Genomic DNA, 20679 nt, shown 5'->3' on the forward strand with positions numbered 1-20679 from the left:
ATATCAAAAAAGGAAACATCAAATTTAATTTAAAGGAAAAAAATCAGAAATTGAGAAAACAACAGAACAAATCAATTCCTGAAAAAAAGAGTTCTGCATCTTGGTGATCACATTTATTGAAAGGGTTGGAAAAAAATTAAAATGCCCTTTAGCTTAAGAATTTTTTAGTTATCCGCAAATCAACTCGTTTCAGGAGTGGAAGAATCCTTGGTCATTTCTTAATATCAAAATTTACGCAGGTTTCTCTTTTGAATGTCTTCTACATTTAAAGAGGCAATCATACAAAATCTCCTGTATTCCATACATGATAAATTCTTTGTTTCAGCCAACTCTTAAAGGAGGGGCAACTAGTACAACACCATCTCCCCGGACAAAAAGCATTGGAATATTCCGTTTTGTTGACTGGAAGAGGAAAACAAAAACAGAACACATTTATACAGATACATAGTATTATGTATTTTTTGAGAAAGAAATTTGAAAACAAAATAAAAAATAACATAGATTCATCATAACATACTGATTTAAAAACCTGACCACTTACTTACCTTTGTAGCACAAAGAACCACTGTATTAACTGTTTACTTGTTTGTCCTTGATGTCAACAATTGGGGCAAAGACTGGAGTTATCCACCAAAATCCATTCTTCTCCTCTTCCTGGCACACAGCTAGACTACGTTACTAATGTTCCCCTGCAACCAGGTGCAGCCATGGGATTGGGTTTTAACCAATGGGAAGTAAACAAAAGTAAGTGACTGACCCATTAACATTCTATGAATGCCCCACTGCGGTCTTCCCCACTTAACTAGATGAGACTCAGATAATGAACTCTGGAGATGGCAGAGTCATAAGACAGAGGAAGCCTGGGTCCTTGACTGAGTACCTGGAAGAAAGCTATCGTGCTGAACTCAAACTCCACTCAGGACTGTTATGTGGGTGAGAAATAAAATTCTGCTGTGTGGAGCCATTAGCTGTTGCTTCCATGTGCCCTGCACTCACATATGTAGAATGAATACCTTGGGGCAGTAGCCTACAGGTTGAGCCTTGGGCAGTAAGGAAACAGATATGGAATATCTGAAATCCTCTTATGCCTTAGAAAACGTAGGGTACAACTGTTCCCTGCAATGACTTGGAAAGTAGTCTAAGGGCCTCCCAAACCTATAGGTTCTAGGGGAAGAGGCTGGAAAAAGCCAAATGTTAGTTGCTGATACACTCAGCAAGGTAGTATAAGAGATGAACCCAGGCAAGAATGAGCTGGTTTTCAAGCAAAGATTACAAGAAACAGGATTCACAGAGTTCAAAAAGGCAACTGTTTTTAGATCCCAAACTGTAGACAATAAACAGGAACAAAAGCTTTGAGGACTAAGCCCAGTTAAACCTTCTCAGTGAAACAAACTCAGCCCTGAGGCAAGGATCAGATTAAGGGTGCTGCTTTCCCACCCAAATTTACTTTAGCAAATGGCCTAAGGGTCAACATTAATTAGAGGGAGAGGGAGAGGAACAGAGGGAAGAAACCAAAGAAATAAATGCACTGACAGGCCATGTATAGGCAAGAACTTTGACTGAGGTTACTGGCCCACAGAATTTATTGGAAGTGAACAGATGAGACAGAGGTGAAGGCCTAAGCTTTTAAAGAAATTGCATTCAAAGAAACTATTTCAGTCTTCCACCATAAGCAAGAACTTGGTTGTGAAAACTCTGCAGCCCCCATTTAGGGTGGCCAGATTTAGCAAATAAAAATATAGATTGCTCAATTAAATCTGAATTCTAGATAAACAGAAAAGAATTTCTTGGTGTAAGTATGTCCCAAATATCACATAGGACACACTTAACCTAAAAGACATTACTTCTACTACCAGGACAGGACCATTTCACACATGCCCAGGGGATTCTGCTGTTTCCATTCCAAAGGGAGGTTTTTTCTGGCGATTTTCCTGTCCCTGTTCTGCAACAGAGGCTGTGGGAGGGGCAATGGTAATTAATTCATCCTTTTTAAGTTCTAGGAATCTATTCCACAAGTGACCACATGTAGATCTGACAGAGTGAACTGCCTCTCTGCCAGGCAGAAAATATTAGTAATAGCTGTTGTAGAGAGCAAGATGGAGTCACTCATGTCACGGAGGGGCATGCATCAAGCAATGACACGAGCAGCTAAGTGGACTGCAGCTACCAGATACTGCCGAGACCAGCGCCAGCTGACGACACCCCAGGGACTGACCGCAAGCGGAAGAGGTCTGCAGGGGCCCGAGACTGATTAAATCCCTTTAAAACGGGAGGATTTTTGCAGCACTGTCAGACTCCTCAGACATGGACCCCTCTGTCTGACCACTTCAAAATGGTAGCTGCGGCTGAAGGCTCTCTGCCTGACTGATCTCCACACAGAACTGAGATCCTTCACTGAACATCAGAAGCAGGAAGTGCCGAGATGACCCGGACCAGACCGAGGCCTTATCTCCACTGCGTGTCCACAGACTGACCTGGCGTTCGGTTCGTTCACTTCCTGCCCTCCGTGTTATCTTGTTTGTCGTGTGGATTGTCTTATGTTCTGCTTTGTGTGTCATGTAAGAAGCCAAGTTAATTATGGGGTGAAATGTCATTGAGTCTGGAATCCTGAACCTGCTTTATAATGATGCTAACCTTGCTTTGTGACTGAATAAATCTGACATCATAGAGAGACACAACTTGTGTCTTCAGTGTGCGCCTTTACAGTGTGCTCATGATGGCTATGTTTGCACAACTTTTTTTAAAATGTAAAAACTATGTTTTATGAACTTCTTGGGTACTGGAACTAACATAAAATAACCCCTCACAGTAAAATTCAAGTAATACTTATAGGTTTAGTATACGAAACTCAAGTACACTTACTTGTCACTATCACCGAAAAAGTCATTTGACTCTTCCCTATAACACTCTCTCAGGGCAGTGGCTCTCAAATTATAACGTGAATAAAAAATCACCTCTTTAATAGCTCCTAAGATGGTTTCCTAGGCTGCAGGCCCAGAGTCTCACTTAGTAGGTCAGGTTGTGGCCCATGAGTTTGTATTTCAAACATGGTCAAAGGTGATGCCAATGCTCCCTGCTTTAAGGAACATACTCTGAGAATCGCTCTCCAAGAAACAAGTGTCATATGACTGCTGTCTATTATGAAGCAGTACTTCCTTCTGGTTTCCTTCGTGCATCTCGTTTGAGGACAGCAAGTTTAGGGAAAGAGTCTGTGCTCATCAAAATAATTGATATATTTTACTCAAATTCCTTACTCAGTGGTCATATTTCTGAACTAAAAAGTTCCTTCTCTTCCTATGGAATCCACTTCATCTGCAATGATTCTCCATTAAGTCAATGACAGTTTTCTGGAGATTCAGTGAACAGAAATGAACATGGCAGCATTTTCCAAGGCAAAGTAGCTTCTACAGTTGCCCTTAATGATCCCCATGCTTCCTGGTGTTCACACCCTTGTGAAATCCCCTCCCTTTGAGTGTGGGTGAAACTTATGCCTTGCTTCTCACCAAAAGAATGCTGCAAAGGTAATGGGATATCACCATCATGATTAGGTTACATAAGAAAGTGACTTCCATCTTGCTAGCCAACTCTCTTGCTAGGTTTGATGAAGCAAGCTGCCAAGTAGTGGAGACCCATGTGGCAGGAACTGAGGCTTTCAGTTCAACAACCCTCAAGGAAATGAATCCTGCCAACAACCATGTAAGTGAGATCAGAAGCAGATTCTTCCACGGCTGAGCCTTCACATGAGACTGCAGCCCTTGTGTAGCCTCATCAAAGACTCTGAAGCAGAAGATCTAGCTAAGCTGTGTCTGGATACCTGACCTACAGAAATGGTGAGGTAATAAATGTATGTGCTTTTAAGCTTTTAAGTTTTGGGGTAATTTGTTATGTAGCCATATGTATTCTTAAGAAAAAAGTACTGTGGTTATATAAATTTGGGAAATACTGCATACTATACACTTTTTTGGAGATAGTAATGTCAATTAGCTTTAACCTAGGCCTATTTTACTGAGCTGTTAGAATTATATACGATGTATATAAATGGACAGCATAGCACTTGACATCAGCAGGCACAAAGGTTAGTTCTCTAACCCCTCCCGTTTCCACTTTTTACTATTAGAGTAAGTTTACGTTATGATAGAATGCTTTTCTGTATCTAGTGTTATCTCTCTGAAGCTATTTTGCCTAACTGATCACATTCAAGGCACCCACAATTTTTCTGTATAGTAGGCACTTTCTAAATTAGATTTTAAAGCCCACAACAGCAGGGACCGAGCATGGTCTGCCAGATCCTAGAGATTTATAGACTAGGCAGTCTACCCATGTTAGCTCAGCTATTGCTGAGCTCTCCAGAAGAACTAGTGCTATCCTGCTAACTTCAAGATTTCACTGTCCATCAATTCCATCATCAACTACTTTGAGCCCAAGGCCCTGAAACACAGAACTGAACCCACCAGGCTTTGATCCAGTTAGGCTGGCACTGGAAATCCTTACCATATCTCTTCCTAGCTGAACTTGGGTTTCCTGGGATAGAAAGGGGGAAATAACACCACTGGCCTCACTGTTACCAGATTAAGTGTAATAAAACCTGTAAATCTTTGGCCCACAGCAGTTATTTAACATGTATTAGTTTCCTTTCCCCCCTTTCTCTATTCTCTTCCTGGATATTTTCTCTCTACTTTTATCTCTTTTTTTGTTCTTTGACTTATTATTTTTTGACTTTACTGTGGTGTGAAAGCACAAAGCATTCACAAGTAACTGTACTTCAAAATTTGAATTTTGTTCTTTTCCTGGGCTTAGTAATATGCAGTACGACACTCTCCCGTGATGCTGGGCAGTGACAGCAGCCGCAGCTCCCAGTCAGCCATGTGATCAAGAGGGTCAACAACCAATACACTTAAAACCATTCTGTTTTTTACTTTCAGTAACTTATTCAATAAACTACATGGATTATGCAACACTTTATTACAAAATAGGCTTTGTGGTAGATGATTTTGGGCAACTGTACGCTAATGTAAGTGTTCTGAGACGTTTAAGGTAGGCTAGGCTAAGCTATGATGTTTGGTAGGTGTATTAAATGTATTTTCAACTTATAGTGGGTTTCTAAGGCTGTAACCCTACTGTAAGTAAAGGAAGATCTATACTTTGTTATCTCTACTTCCTCCCCTCCCCCATATTCCTCTAACAACCTGCACATATACTCATCACCCGTAGCTAACATGGCACTATGGGGAACAGAATGAATAATGTCCTGGGCTCTGCTATCAAATAGCTCACATGATGAAAAGGGATATAGAAATGAAGAGTCAATAAGATCAATGTCAGCTCACAGTGCCAAAGGTTAGAGGATCCAATCAAATGAGGAAATGACCAAAGGAAGAAAGAAGGTCCAGATGGTCAGAGAAAGTGTCACTGAGGAGTTAGGACTAAGGCAGTTCTTGAAACAAGCTTTGCAGGAAAAGAGACAAGGGTGACATTCCAGTTAGGGGACACATTATGGGAAAAGACATAGAAGGACTACAGAGGGCACACTCTGAAGACAGTGAGTGGACCAACGTGGCCAGAGGAGTCATCAGAGAGGAGACTAGAAAGTTTCAATCACACAGTGGAGGGTCTTAACCTAGCCTGAACTTGTGCTTTGCTCTACAGGCCACTGAAAGCTTTAAATGTCTCTAAGCATGACGGTAACAAATGAAAGCATTATTTGAGGACAATTACTTTGGCAGTCAGTTGTGCATGGGCTGAAATGGAGGTGGACATAAAGGGAAGTGCCTGAGCTATAGTCATGGCAATAGGAAAGAAAATGACACTTTAAATCAGTGTGAAGGAAGAATCAACTGAAGTACTTATTGATCACTGTGACTGAAAGAGAGAAGTCCAAAAAAATTCTGCAATTTATGGTCTAAATAACAGAAAACCATGAACAGAAATAGGAAATAGAGAATGACTTTTTTTTTTAAGATTATTTATTTATTTGAGAGAGAGAGAGACAGCGAGAGAGGGAACACAAGCAAGGGGAGTGGGAGAGGGAGAAGCAGGCTTCCCGCAGAGCAGGGAACCCGATGCAGGGCTCGATCCCAGGACCCTGGGATCATGACCTGAGCCAAAGGCAGATGCTTAACGACTAAGCCACCCAGGCGCCCCGAGAATGACCTTGTCTTGAAGGTGAAGAACACCAGCAATTTAGCTTTAGATGCACTGAGTTCAAGATAACATCCAAAGTAAAAATATTTTCAATTAGAATACTGGATATGAAAGAGTGAAGCTCAGGAAAGGAAAGAAACTGGAGACACAGATTTATCCACAATCATAATGGCCACCAATCACCACATGCCAAAGCTTTACACACACCAAATTTAATGCATCTTGTTACAATCCTAGGAGACGGGCACAGTTGTCATTTTACAGAAGCCCCCAAGGCTTAGGAAGTTTCTCTAACTTACCCAAGGTCATGAAACTAATCACCAGCAGCAAAACGTTGAGCCTAGATCTGTGAAGAGCTCAAGCTTTGGTGCTGTACTGATTACTGGTATGGACTCATGGCTTATCAAATATGACAGTGACTAAATGACATGTCTGAGGGAAAAAAAAATGTAGACCAAAATTTTAAAGCCCATGTTCACAGGGAGAAAGAAAGAAAATCTGCAAAGGAGTCAGCAGTGGTTGAAGACAGAAGGAAAGCCAGGATAAAGCAGAACTACAAAAACCAACAAAGGCTAACAGTTGAACACTTACTATGTGCCTGTCGCTAATCTAAAGGCTTTTCATGTAACCTCTCAATAAATCCTCAATACTTGCATAAAGTGGGTCCTATTACCGACCCCATTTTATAGACAAGGACACTTTTCACAGACAGGCTGGGTAGTGTGATACAATTAAATAGCTGGTACGCAAGGGAGGCAAGATTTAAATCCAGTCCTACCATCCGAGTCTACATTTTAAACCACTATGCTCTAGGAGAGTCAGAGACTGGCTTCCCAATACTTCAAAGACTTAATGTGATGTTCTCTTTTTATATTTAACAATGAAATATGCCAAGTTTCAGAAGATCTGCATAACTCCACAAACTAATATTTTCCAAATGACCAGTGCCTGATGTTACAGAATCCTGCATTGTAAAAGATCCACTAAAAGGACAAAGGTAGACCAATTTGCACATAGTAAGAGTATGAAAAGTTCACTGATAATGGTCTCAGATGCCACACTGCAACTAACCTTTTTTTTTTTTAAAGATTTTATTTGTTGGCGCCTGGGTGGCCCAGTCGTTATGCATCTGCCTTCGGCTCAGGTCATGATCCCAGGGTCCTGGGATCGAGCCCTGCATCGGGCTCCCTGCTCCGCGGGAAGCCTGCTTCTCTCTCTCCCGCTCCCCCTGCTTGTGTTCCTGCTCTCGCTGTGTCAAATAAATAAATAAAATCTTAAAAAAAAAAAAAGGTTTTATTTGTTTGTCAGAGAGAGAGAGAGCACAAGCAGGGGGAGTTGCAGGCAGAGGGAGAAGCAGGATCCCCAATGAGCGAGGAGCCTGACGCGGGACTTGATCCCGAGACCCTGGGATCATGACCTGAGCCGAAGGTAGACGCTTAACCAACTGAGCCACCCAGGCATCCCACAACTAACCTTTAAGAAACTACCACTTGTTGAGTTTTAACATAGCATCAAAGGCAAATATCCACAAAAAATACTCCTTTTTCTAACTACCCCTCTGTGAGGCTGTATTTTCTTCAACTATAACATATCATAACAGATTAAATGCAGAGAAAGATGTGAGAATCTAGATGTTATCAATTAAGCCAGGCATTAAAGAAATTTGCAAAAAGGTAAAATAAAGATGCTTCTCACCATTTTGTTTTAGTAGTTATTGTTAATAAGAATGTTACTTACGTTAACATGTAACAGGCTTACTATTACTTTTAAGGAGTATTTTTAGAATTTCTCAGTTTTAATTACTGATAGCTCAGATCCACATCAAATTAAGAACACTGTCCAGCATTACTCATATATTAGCACACATAGGCATCTTACACTCACATGTATCCATGAATACTGGCAACCCTATGAGGTAAGTGGTAGTATTTTTGCTTAAGCCTGAGGAAATTAAATCTGCCAAGTTAATTCTCTGGCCCAAGGTACCCCAGATAGGACATGGCCACATCAGGACTGGAAACCAGGTCTGTCCGACCCCAACGCTTTTGCTTTTGATTGCTATACTTTACTGAGTCCAATTAGGTATCAAATCATGACAGGCTTCCTGTAAGTAGTGAGAAACTGTTGGATACTAAGAACAATTGACGTTTTAAAAGTGAGGAACAGAACTGCATGACTTACTTTATATATCTCTTCGTATGTTTCCTCATCAATTTCTATAGTAGTCACAGTTTCTTCCACATCTCCCAATATCATATTTAAATGCTGATCATAAGCCTAAAGTGGCAAGGTGAGGGACCAAGAAATTTAACAATCAAATTAAGAAACAATGAACAGGCCTTCTGCACAATACTTATACCACAAACTTTTATACGGAAGTAAAATATAATTCTGCTAGTAATACACTGTTTCTTCACAAATTATTTCCAGTGATAATTTAATTGACCTGATAAAAATGCAAAGCTGTTTATATTGGCCCAAAATGAGTTTACTCAAAATAACTTGAAAAATTTTTTTTTTAAAGTGTCCACCCTACTGGTCATCCATGGCAGTCACATCATTTATAATATTTAATTATGAAAAAAAAAGCAAATTCATCACTTCTCAGTAGACTTCTTTCAATTCCTGCTGTAACAGCATGACAAGAAAGAGGCAGTAAAGGAAATAAAATTCTTTAACTGCTAAGAAGATGGTACTGTGGTCTCCCAAAGGCATAACACGCTGCTCTTCAACCCTCCCTTGTCCTACACTAAATACCACCATGTAAAGTAAGTAGAGCAACACCTTGCCCACTTAAAACCTAGCCAAAATAAACTGTGTCTGGCACCCGTGGGCTCAATCAATAAATGTTGCAATTCCGATATTCAGGGATGTCCTCAATCCAAACTCCAAAGCTCATATATTTTACTAAAAGATCTAACTCCAGGGGCCTTGTTCAGAACCCACTTAGGCTTACTTCTAACAGTGTTAAATGGTTTACCAGCTCACATCAAAATAAAAGTAGCCCATCAGCCATGTGGGCAACTGGTAGCAAAGCACACTAAGAAGAGCAAAAATCTGTACATGAGGGCCAGAAAACAAACACACAAAAGGCTGGGGGCCACTGAGTATAGAGGCAATCAAGTTTAGCAGGGAACTGAAGAAGCCTCCAAGAGCTTAGCCAACATATCTGTCCCGGGGTGTCTGTCCACATGCCACTGGCCCAGTGATAAAGCACAATTCCATTTTTCTTGGCAAAGTTGTCACTATTCCATTTCCTGGGGTTCCTCTTCTTGTAAAGCTAGCTGCATATTAAGACTACTGTCTTCCTAGGTCCCTACTTCCTTTCCAAATACAGGAGGTTCTTTACCTTTAGGTTTTATGGAAGGTGGAATCAGCGTACTTAAGAGTAGGGCTGTAGTCAGACTGCCTAGGTTCATATTCTGGCCCTCCCTTTACTGGCTGTGTCACCTTAAGCAGGTAACTTCACCTTCCTAAGCCTGAGCTTCTTCAAATGCAAAACAGGACTAATGAGTATCTACCCTCATAGGATTGTTATAAAGGTTAAATGAGGTATTACATACAAAACACGTATTTATTTATTTTTTAATTATTTGAAAGAGAGAGAGCACAGGAGGAGGAGCAGAAGGAGAGGGACAAGCAGACTCTGTGCTGGGTGTGGAGCCTGAGGTGGGGCTCAATCCCATGACCCTGAGATCATGACCTGAGACAAAATCCAGAGTTGGATGCTTAACTGACTGAGCCACTCAGACGCCCCCATACAAAACACTTATAATGAAAGCACTTGGCATGTAATTAATGCTCAATAAATATTAGCTATTTTAAATCACTTTAAGGTAGAATGGCAGTAATAAAAACAATATATTCAAGAAAACAACAAGTCATCAAGAAAAGGCAAAACATTCAGTGGAATAAATTAGGAATTACATTCATAATTATGAATTATGAATAAATAGGACCATTTCAAAGGACCAGTCCTATAGAAATATTTGCAGACATACATAAAAAAAGGTACAAAAATACATACTACAGCATTATTTTTAATAGCAAGAAATAGAAAACAATCTTAAAAACCACTATTACTATATACAGAATTCTATAGTCATTAAAAATAAAGGAGACTTACACACACTCATGATCAATAATTTTCAAGAAAGATTAAGTGAAAAAGAAAGGTGCTCAAAAAGATGTATAGTAAGATCCATTTTTATTTAGAGGTGGTGTATACAGTGCAAATATGTGCATGTGATCACATATATGTATATGTGTGGAAATATACAGAAAAGATCTAAAAGACGACAGACCCATTTTTAAGTGGTTAGCAAAAGAAAAAATGGGATTTCACCTTTTACTCTATGTACTTCTGGGCTATTTAATTTTTCTCACAAGAAAACAAAAATTTATGTACATATCAGTAACTGAAAGAACACTGAAATAAGAATGGAGCGTAATTGCTATTTACAAATAAATAGAAGGGAAAAAATGAAAAAATGAAAATGTTCTTTAATAAACACATCATTTTTGTTAGGAGAAAACATGTTAAAAAATATGAACAGGGGCGCCTGGGTGGCTCAGTCATTAAGTGTCTGCCTTCAGCTCAGGTCATGATCCCAGGGTCCTGGGATCAAGCCCCACATCGGGCTCCCTGCTCACCGGGAAGCCTGCTTCTCCCTCTCCCACTCCCCATTTGTGTTCCTGCTCTCGCTATCTCTCTCTCTCTGTCAAATAAATAAATAAAATCTCTTAAAAAATATGAATAAAATGCAGTTGTACTTGGCTCGTACAAATACGAGTGACCTACCTTTCTCTTATCTACATTCAAAATACTCTTCTACATGGGACAGTGTTTATATTTCAAAGGAGTAGGGTTAGGAAGGGATGACAAGGAAATAATCTGATTTCAAAGTAATTTGATAAATTTACTTACATGTAATCTGCCTCGAAGCTCTCTGTCATTTCTCATTTTCACATAAATTCGCTCATCCAGGCTGAGCCTGATGAGATCCAGGGGCTCTTCTACAGTGTTGGTAGTTTGTTGCTGATAAAAGAAACAGGCTTAGTAATATAGTACTAGAGAGTGCAGTGTTCAAATCATTGCTATACTGTGTGACTGTGGGCAAGTTACTTAACCCCTCTATGCCTCAGTCTCTGAACCTGTAAAATGTGAGTAATAATAGTGCCTACCTAATACTGTTGTTGTGAGGCTTAAATGACATTATGAAGGCTTAGAACAGAGTCTGGATCATAGTAAGTGCTATATAAATGAAGGCTGAAACATACATATACAGGAAGGAGTTATACAGCAAAATAATCATGACTGTACTTCGTTTCCTCAAAATCCAAACTGCCTGACCAAATTTCAGTTATAGGAAGTCACTCTCTGAGCCTTTAACCTTATCTCAAATATCATTTAGTGATTTGAAAAACATTAATGATTACCACACACTAATCAGAATGCTAAGGAAAGATGAAAGTTTGAAGGAAGATTACGGGTTCAGTTTGGGTCAGGTTGTTTAGGGTACCAACTGGCCAGCAAGATGAATAAGTAGAATGTTGGTCGAAGGCACTAGCTTTGAAGTCAGGCAGTATGGGCTCAACTCCTGAATCTGATACTTATGAATTCACACCTGTATTATTAATTTATGAGACAGCACATGCTGTCACATACAGAGGGGCAGAAGGAGAGACAGAATCTTAAGCAGGCTCCATGCCCAGTGCAGAGCCCCATATGCGGCTTGATCTCACCATCCTGAACTGAAATCATGAGTCAGAGGCTTAACCGACTGAGCCACCTAGGCGCCCTGTGACACTTATGAATTCAGATTAAAAATCATGCCATCTCTAATTATCAGCTTCCCTGTTTGTAAAATGAGGAAGCCCTATCTTCCCTTCATGATTCTTTTGGGTATTAGATGAGCTAATATATTAAATCAACATATTTAATGTATTTAAAATAGTACCTGGCAATCTGAGAGTACTTAGAAATGGTTCTTGTTATTACCAATTAAAGAACTGTGACAGATCAGGGCTAAGATGACTTTGAGTCATCCAAACGCAAGAGATGGCTGAAGCCCGGAGTTGGTAAGATTATTCAAGGAGAGCTTCTTCAGTGAGTACATTAGGCTAGTGGAGGTATGTGACCGAATGTTACAGGCTCTACAGCCTTAAAAAGCTAGACGGGGGGAGGGCGGGGAGGGAGGCAAACCTGACCTGAACTGGTCCCCATCCCCAGTTAAACAGGTGTTTGTTAAGAACCAGCTAAGTAACTACTAGATTAGGATAGAGAGGTCAGTCCCTGCCCTCAAGCAGTTCATTCTAGTGGGGAGAGGCATATTAACAAATACACAGTAATTCTATAACACACACACCACAGAGCCCTAGTGCTCCTTTAGCGGGGCCAGGACTGGTAGTGGAGAAGCCGCTTTGGAGCGAGCCCCTCAAAACTCACTCACCTGGTCCACGTCGTCCGCCATGTTTCAAACCTTGGGCCTTTTCCCGCCTCTCGCGAGAGTACGCGAGCCCCTCACTATTGTCTAAGGAAATGCGAAACTGCCATGCGCCGGAAGGAGAAAGAAATCCGCTACACGCCGTCTTGCTTCGTACGGTTTGTATTGGTCATTTGAAGCTGAGGCGGAGCTTCATGGGCGTAGACTAGGTCTGTAAGGAAGGGCGTGGCCGTGCCTGGCCCCGCTTGGGGCGGAGCCGGCGCCCAGCTTCCCGCGGTCTTGGTGCGTCACTCTCGAGGGGAGTCTTACCTGGGCAATATGGTTCGGAAGCGCGCGGCCGGTAGGAAGGCCCAGGGACGCGAACCGTGCGGCCGGAAGGCCAAGGGCGAGAACATGGCCGGGCATGAGGAGAAGGAGGCGGGTGAGAGCGAGACCCAGCCGGGCTTAGGGGGAGATGCTGGAAGAGGGCAGGAGGCAAGGTGTGGGGAGCGGGGAGGCCGGACTCCTGGAAGTGGGGGGCGGAGGCTGCCCCGTGCCCATCTGCCGGAGGATACGACGTTACGACTGCAGGGGGAGGCAGGCGGTTGTGTCGCTGCTCTGGTCCTTACCGACGTCGCTGTGCTTTTAATCCTCGCGAGGAGTGATGCGCCCGGGGCGATTCCCCCGGAGCCCTACCTGCCCATTGGCTCTCCCGCGTAGCCTCATTCCTGCTCCCTGTTGCCCAAAGGATACAGTGCAGCCTCCTGCAGATGCAGAGGGCTGAGTAGGAAAAAGGCATTGCAAGTTATTTTGTGGCCCCAGAAGACGGATGGATCAGAGTGCTGTGGTGTGCGGCCCCCCAGAATAATATCTTCAGTTAAATCTCACCCCAGAGTTCCAGAGTCGATCCGACCTGACTTCTCCACCTGGATATCAAATAGGTTTCTTAAATATTTGTCAAGGGCAAAGCAAAACTCTTGATTTTCCTCTTTAAACCTGTCCCTGCCCCCACCTTTTCCCATTCAATAAATGATCCCTTCACCCACTTGTTAAAGTAAAGCCCTCCTTTTCCTCACACGTACACATGTAATGCGTCTGTATTTCAAATCTCTTCACCTGTCTTTATTTCCATGGTCACAATCCCTGCCTAAAGCCACCATCACTTTTCAGTTGAACGATTACAGATGCCTCTTTACTGGTCTCCCTACTTCCCTTTATCCCCCTGCAGTGGTTTTCCCACCCAGCAGCCCAAGTGATTAAAAAAAAAAAGTCGGATCATGCCATGTTCCTACTTCAAACCTGGGGCTTCCCATTCATTGCTCCTGGCCTAAAATCCAAATTCTTTACCATGGTTTGCAAGACCTTACATGATTTGGGTGCTGCTACTTCTCTTGTTGTCTCCTATGACTCTTTTCTTTGCCAGATACCCTCCTTAGTGGTTTCCTTTCCATCCCTCAAACATGCCATGTTATTTCTCACCTTGAGCCTTTGCCTTTGATGTTCCTTCCTCCATGGGTCTAGGGTGGCAGATTTCTTCTGTTCTTGAGAATTCACACCGCTTTGAGTGCCTTATCTAAGGTGATCTTCCCCAGGTACTCCTTATCACAGGCCCTCACAGCCTCTGTCATATAATGTAATGATCTTGTTAATTTATTTGCTTCTTTTTTGATCGCCTGTCTTACCACAATTTAACTTTATGAAAACGTGTTTTATTTTTTGCTGTGTCCCATATAGTTCTCTCCTTCCCTGCATTTATTAAGTGCTTAATAAATATCTTAAATAATTGCATAATGCATGCTGTAGAAGGGATTTTTCTGAGGTTCCTAAAATAATCTGGATAGATAGGTAACCAGCAAGGACTCCTATGACACTAGATTCAATAATCCTGTGATTCTTTACATAAGGTCATCATCCATTAGTAAGTAGGCAAGTGGAAGTCATTTCTAAACTTAGAAAGTGATTTACCTCACAGTTAATGCTACGAGTTCCATTTTATTCATTTACTCATTCAGATAACATTTTTGGAGTACCTGATATGTGCTGTGCACAAGCTAGTTGACATGGGAGATAGAGATTACTTGGAGAAGCTTAGAGTGCTGTAGTGTTGAGGTTTACAAAAAATACTCAAGAAAGAGTGTGATATCTTGGAAGAAGGTAGCAGGCTTTGTGGCTTCTGAAGGAATAATCAAGTTTGACTGGAGAGATTGGGAAATGCTCTCTGAAGGAGTTATGTTAGATCTGCGACTTTGAGAATGGGTAACATTTCAGCAAATGCCTGTGAAAAGGGTTTTTATTCCAGTCAGAGGGAATGTATTCTGAATATGTGGCAATTCAAAAATTAAAAGTTGTGATCTGATGGAAATTCCACCTGCCTGGGTACCACTCCTTCCAGCTGAACACTTTATCTGGACTCCAGGTTGGTACAGCTCCAACACTTAGTAGTTGTTTATATGCACTTGTGTAAATTATTTTGGACAGTTTAGCCTCTCTGAACCTCATCTCTGAAACATAATACTGTCTTTCAGGGCGGTTGTGAGTTTTCAGTGAGATAGATGCCCCTGCCATGGTCCATGTCAGGTGATCAGATGGGCTAGCTTCTATCAGTTCAGCTTAGGTGTAGGCAAGGATGCACCCAAGCTTCACTGAAACTCAGCCAGAGGAGCTACCAGTAAGTTCCCAAGGCAGCTTTCAGGAAGAGTTACAATCTCTCCTGTGGTTGGGTGGAGGAAAAATCTGGTTGTGGTTTGGGCTACAGTTGACACTGACTCGATGACCTTCAGTGTAGTTTCTAACAGCACCTCAGTGCATGCCAAAGAAAGTGATACTTGGCTGCATTCAACATTTAGGGTCAAAGAAAACAGTCTTCCACATTATTTCCTCGTTTCTATTAGGGCATCTCTAATTTCTTCATGTTTCTTCTCTGTGTTAATGCTTTCATTGATGTGAATCATTAATTCCTTCAACAAATATTTACTGAGCACCTGCTATATCTAAGGATTATTGTAGGCACTGAAATTCTAGTAGTGAACAGGACTGGCAAGGTCCCTGCTCTCATGATGCTTACACTCTCTGGGGAGGGGTTGGTAGGGCAGACAATAAAAAGTTAAATAAATTCACACGGTGATGAGAGTTACAAAAAGAGTAAAAGAGGTAGTAAAACTGACATGGTGGTGGGGAAGAAGCAGCTAAGAGTCAAGGGAGGCCTTTTTGAGGAGGTGATATTTTGAACCAATTACTGAATGTCCCGAAGGAGCTATTCAAAGGAAGTTCTCAGGAAGAGTTGTAGGCAGAGGAATCAATAAGTTTAAAGACTTAGGAGGAAGTGAAATGAGCTTGGTGGGCTGGCTGGACATAGTGAGGGGCAAATAGGAATTGAGGTGGGAAAGGTGGGCAGGACCCTTAGTTTGGAGACCCAGTTAAAGAGTTTGTATTCTAAGTGCTATGAGATGCCACTGGCAGTTTTAAGCAGGTATTTTAAAATCTCAGTAGAAGGCCAAGGAGAACCAAGTGATAATTTCTGCCTTTCTGAAATTACCACATTGAGCTCAAGGAGACTGGGTAGGTAGCTGTAGATCTTGGAGAGTCCTAGGAAATAGCTTCTGGATTCTCTGGGACCCAAAAAAATGTAAAGAACTTTTTAAAAAGTAAGTATTACAACTATCCAGAAATAATGGTATATTTCCTTCTAGTCTTTTTCTAAGTAGTGGAAACCATATAGTAAAAACAGTTTTGCATGCTTAACATTTTATCATAGGTCCTTTTCCTTTGTCTTAAAAGATGACTGATTTATATTCCAATGTATGTACATAATGATATGTCATGGTTAGCATTCATATTTTAAAAATCTGGGGGTATTACGGTAGTCCCTCTCCTTATCCGCAGGGATGTATGTTCCAAGACCCCCCTCCAGCGGTTGCCTGAAACACGGATAGTACTGAACCCTATATATGCTATGTTTTTTTCTATATGTACATGCCTATGATAAAGTTTTATTGACAAAATTGGCACAGTAAGAGATTAACAATAACTAATAAGAAAATAGAACAGTTAAAACAGTGTACTGTAGTAGAAGTTACGTGAATGTGTTCTCTTTTGCTCAAAATATCTTATTGTGCTGTACTCAGCCTTCGAATTCTTACGGTGATGTGAGATGATAAAATGCCTAGTGATGAGGTGAATGACTGAGGCATTGTGACATAGCCTTAGGTTACTATTAACCTTCAGGAGATTGTCAGAAGGAGGATCATCTGCTTCCACACTGGTTGATCCCCGGTAACTGAAACCACAGCTAAGGGAGGATGACTGTATGAAAATAATACTATGGAAATTTTTTTTATTCACAGTTTTTTGTTTCTGTTCTTGCTCCGTTCTTGCCCCCCTTTTAACTCCTCTAACTCTTCAAAGCAAAAAAATTTACACAGTTGTGCTTTTTAACCAACCAAATAAGTTTGGTGAGGAAAAAACGGTGCCTTTGAAGTATACTCCCACCTAATTTAGTAAAAATGAAGTGTTTCACATCTGTTCATAGAGGGCTAAAAAGCGTGAAAAGATCCAGAAATCCTGATTTCAAGGACATGCTACTCAAACTGTCAAGTCATAAACCTTTAAGCAGCTTCTGGCCTTGGAATAAGAAGTATCTCCAGATTCTAAAGAATTTTGAAATTGTGTTTCTGTTAAAATGTTTAAAACATTGGAATGCATAAATTCCTTTTATAAAACATTCTAAAGAAACTGAACTGAATCAGTGATTTTATCTAGTGTTAGAACAAATGCCCCTCTACTATGAGAAATTTATTAAAATTATGATTTTATTTAGATCAAAAGGGAGAGCTTTTCCCCCATGCAAGAGTATATCTTGGGAAATATAAGTATCTATCTGTAGAGTCAGTAGGACAAACTGTAAATGAAAGGAATCAATATGATGGCAGGTTAATATTGCTGCTTCTTTTGGAACCTCAAAAAAGGCTAAAGTATTTTTGTTTTCCAAAATAAAGTGAAGCAGAGTCATGCAAAGGCAAAGGAAGGTGCTTTATTTTAGATTCAGATTTATTTTTATGAATATATTTGCAAAATAGAAGATATTGTCCCCTGCCATGTTATTTATTCTTTATTGAAAATTGATTTATTAATATGCTAAGAAACAGACCATACCTTTAGATATCCTAATTTAACTAAAGCCCACAGCCTGTGCATTTTTAAATTTTCCCTTTAACAAAAACCAACAATTATTTTAAGGAAATAAAGGTATTTTTTAAATTTACTACTGTCTTTTTCCAACCCTAAGCTTGCTGAGATGGTTGGTATATGAATATACTTTTGGCTTAGATTGGAAAGGTTTCGTGAAGTATGTTTTGAGCAGGGGTTTGGTTTTGAAAGATAGCAGAAACATGGATTAGTAATAGTAAAGTTGTGATAAAACTTGGACATGTTTATGAATTCAAAACATTTCACTTAATAGTGGGTTACTCCTAAAATAACTAGTCTTGGCAGGTAATAAATAAACAAGGTATTACTTAGCAGATTGATGTATTTTTCCTTCCTGGCTATTAGCTGAAATTTGAAATTTGGAAGCCAGATTTTATTGGAGTCATGTGGCAGTTCGTGTTACCCCACAAGGGAGTGGAATAAAACCCTGATAAAGGAAGCCAGTTTTTACTGGGAGTGCAGGGTGTCAACTGGGCTGGAGGCAGGAGGAGGCTGGAGGCTGCTTGTGGAACAAACCGGGGACGCTGCCCCGGCGATGAAGATGGGGTCTGGAGGGAGGTGACAGAAGGGGGCTTTTCATCACTTGCCTGTGAAAGCACACCCCCTCCGCCTTTCCTGTGTCCCTTACCTCGTGTTCTGTGTGGTTATCTAGATGTCTTGGAAGACAAGAAACCTCTAAAGAGGAGCCTTCTCTCCAAAGTCTCACAAGGCAAGAGGAAGAGAGGCTGCAGTGATCCTGGGGGTCCAGCCAAAAAAAAAGCGGCCCAGGTGACTGTCAAATCTGAAAATCCCAAGGTCGTGAAGGATGAAGCCCTCAGCGATGAGGAGGAGTTCAGGTGAGAAGGCTGAAAAGCTTCTAGCCACGTCTTGATTTCTGCCCTCCGGGAACTGTGAGTCTCTTTTTGCCTATCTCTGGGATCTGTGCAAAAGGTGGGGTCTTTAAACTCCTCCAGCTGGAGCTCAGACCACGAGTAAGATTCTTCTTAGCAATTACCGTAGGCCCTTGACCAGCCAGGTTTGAACTGCATGGGTCCACTTCTACATGGAGTTTTTCTGATAAGTACAGTAAGCACTGTAAATGTAGTTTTTCTTGTGATTATTTAAAAAATAACATCCTTTTCTCTAGCTTACTTTATTGGAAGGATGCGGTATATAACACATATAACATACAAAATATGTGTTAATCAACTGCAAGTTATTAGTAAGACTTCCAGTTAACAGTAGCCTGGTAGTAGTTAGCCGTTTCAGGGAGTCGAAAGTTCTGTGCGGAGTTTTGACTGTGAGCAGTCGGTGCCCCAACCCTGCATTATTCAAGGGCCAGCTGTATATAGTTTGTCTCCCAGACTTCTCAGATGACTAGGAGAGCTGACAGAAAGGGGTTTATCTGGTTACGTAGCTAGACGGTGGCAAAAACCAGATGAGACTTAAGCCTTCAGACTCCTGGTCCAGTGCTCTTTCTACTGCGCAATGATAACTACATACCTAAGATATTGGCCTGCCATTCCAGCTTTCTCTTGTACTGCTCTCCTCAAGTTCACTCTGCTCCCACCCAGCTGGACTTCTCACTCACTCACCACGTGCTCAGTCAGACTTTGCTACTTCTGAATCGGGCTCGTTCTTCCTTCTACCTGGAATGCTTTCTTCCACCTTGAAGATGTGGATCAGAATCCATCCACTCGACAGTCTTCATTGATTTCTTCCCCCTTTTTCCTCTGATTTCTTGAACTTATTTGTGCCCAGGCCACGTACCCCTGCTTACTACCCAGCAAGCTCTCCGAGGCCTGGAACGACGCCTGGTTCGTTCTTGTAGGCCCTGTGGCATTTAGGGCGGGGTCTTTTGTTTGGCAGAAACTGAGCCAGGATTTTTGCAGTTGAATGAACATGCATAGTAATACGTTGGTGAACAATGACTGCAGCCTAGTGAACACTTGACTGTCCACTTCCTGGGAAAGTTGTGGGGAGGGGAGGAAGAACAGAGAGGTAGTAGGTCCTTCAGAAACCAGTCTTCCGTCTTAGTGCTGGCTTTCCCAGCAGGCTGCAGTCCTGGCCGAGGAAGGCAGCCTGGGGAAGGGCCAGCAGTAGACAGGAGCCATGAGAAAGCATGGGAATTTTGCACTCAGGTCATCTCTTCTTTTCCCTTAGACTTTTCCTGTGAATGCACGCCTCTGAGCTTCCTGCTTCCTGGTTGCCTCTCCCCACTAGTTGAATTCTTTCTCCAGAGCAATCCATGTACACATAGACCAGGATGCTGGCGGATAAAGCTCTGGGCCCCTCTTTCCCTCTCCGCTGAGAGTTGACTGCCGTCAAATCCGTAGCACATGGAAATTCCTGCTACGTTTATTCTAAGGAGAAATTTTTGCTGCTGTGGTGTTGAAAGTGGTTGCAAAGAGAACGCGTGTATTTTTAGAGCTGAAGACAGGCTCGCTTATTTTAAATGTCTGAGCTCAGATCTTAGATGATGTTCTCCCTTGATACCACACATCAGACCTTACAATAGCTAAAAGTAACTGTGCTCTAAACACGTTTATGTATGAAATTACGAAAATGGATTACGTATTAGCAACCATTGCGTCTTCAGCCAGTATTCAGCTAGCTGCTTATCTGTGTAGTTACCTACTTAACCAGGTAGCTATCCATGCTTTTGTTGTTATTTGTGACATACCTGTGTATGGACACATCCCCACATACCTTGAGGTTGGAATTCTATCAGCTTCCATCTCCTTACATCGTAGAGGTGGAGAGAAACAGTCATCCGAGTTGGCTCATGTTAGGATTGGCAAACGTGAATTCCCGCTTCTTCAGTGTGGTGTCCACCTGTGCATATATAATACACGTCACAGCTTTTACTTCTGGAACTTACATTGTTATTGTGGTTTCTTCTAACTTTTCCTGTACCACTTCCAGGCAT

At 41.5% G+C, this 20679-nt stretch overlaps 2 protein-coding genes across 4 annotated transcripts in view; one reads left to right on the forward strand and one right to left on the reverse strand.

Annotated features, from left to right (window-relative positions):
* Nucleotides 1–91: 91 nt before the first annotated feature.
* Nucleotides 92–12750, reverse strand: LSM3 (LSM3 homolog, U6 small nuclear RNA and mRNA degradation associated). Its single transcript, XM_027582101.2, has 4 exons — nt 12594–12750; nt 11069–11179; nt 8323–8418; nt 92–402 (listed from the first exon to the last, which is right to left on the reverse strand). Exons 1-4 carry the CDS (start codon nt 12612–12614, stop codon nt 322–324), a joined length of 309 nt encoding a protein of 102 aa, XP_027437902.1. The 5' UTR covers nt 12615–12750; the 3' UTR covers nt 92–321.
* Nucleotides 12751–12836: 86 nt separating this feature from the next.
* Nucleotides 12837–20679, forward strand: part of XPC (XPC complex subunit, DNA damage recognition and repair factor) — a 29231-nt gene continuing 21388 nt past the window's right edge. The window contains exons 1-2 of one of the 3 annotated variants that reach the window (XM_027582096.2): nt 12837–12869; nt 18424–18607. Coding sequence is in view for 2 of the 3 variants with exons in the window: in XM_027582094.2 (XP_027437895.2) it covers nt 12906–13008; nt 18424–18607 (287 nt within the window). In the remaining variant the exon portion in view is untranslated. The other 2 variants (XM_027582094.2, XM_027582095.2) reach the window with 2 other exon arrangements.

This window comes from Zalophus californianus, chromosome 1, assembly GCF_009762305.2.
Source record: "Zalophus californianus isolate mZalCal1 chromosome 1, mZalCal1.pri.v2, whole genome shotgun sequence".
NCBI lineage: Eukaryota > Metazoa > Chordata > Mammalia > Carnivora > Otariidae > Zalophus > Zalophus californianus.

What these genes read in the sequence shown, in the direction of transcription:
- LSM3 (XM_027582101.2), bottom strand. Translation starts at nt 12,614, where the DNA reads ATGGCGGACGACGTGGACCAG. An exon ending in TGGCGGACGACGTGGACCAG is followed by an intron (nt 11,180 to 12,593) that starts GTGAGTGAGTTT and finishes TTCTTTTATCAG; the next exon opens with CAACAAACTACCAACACTGT. An exon ending in CATACGAAGAGATATATAAA is followed by an intron (nt 403 to 8,322) that starts GTAAGTCATGCA and finishes TTCCTCTTCCAG; the next exon opens with TCAACAAAACGGAATATTCC.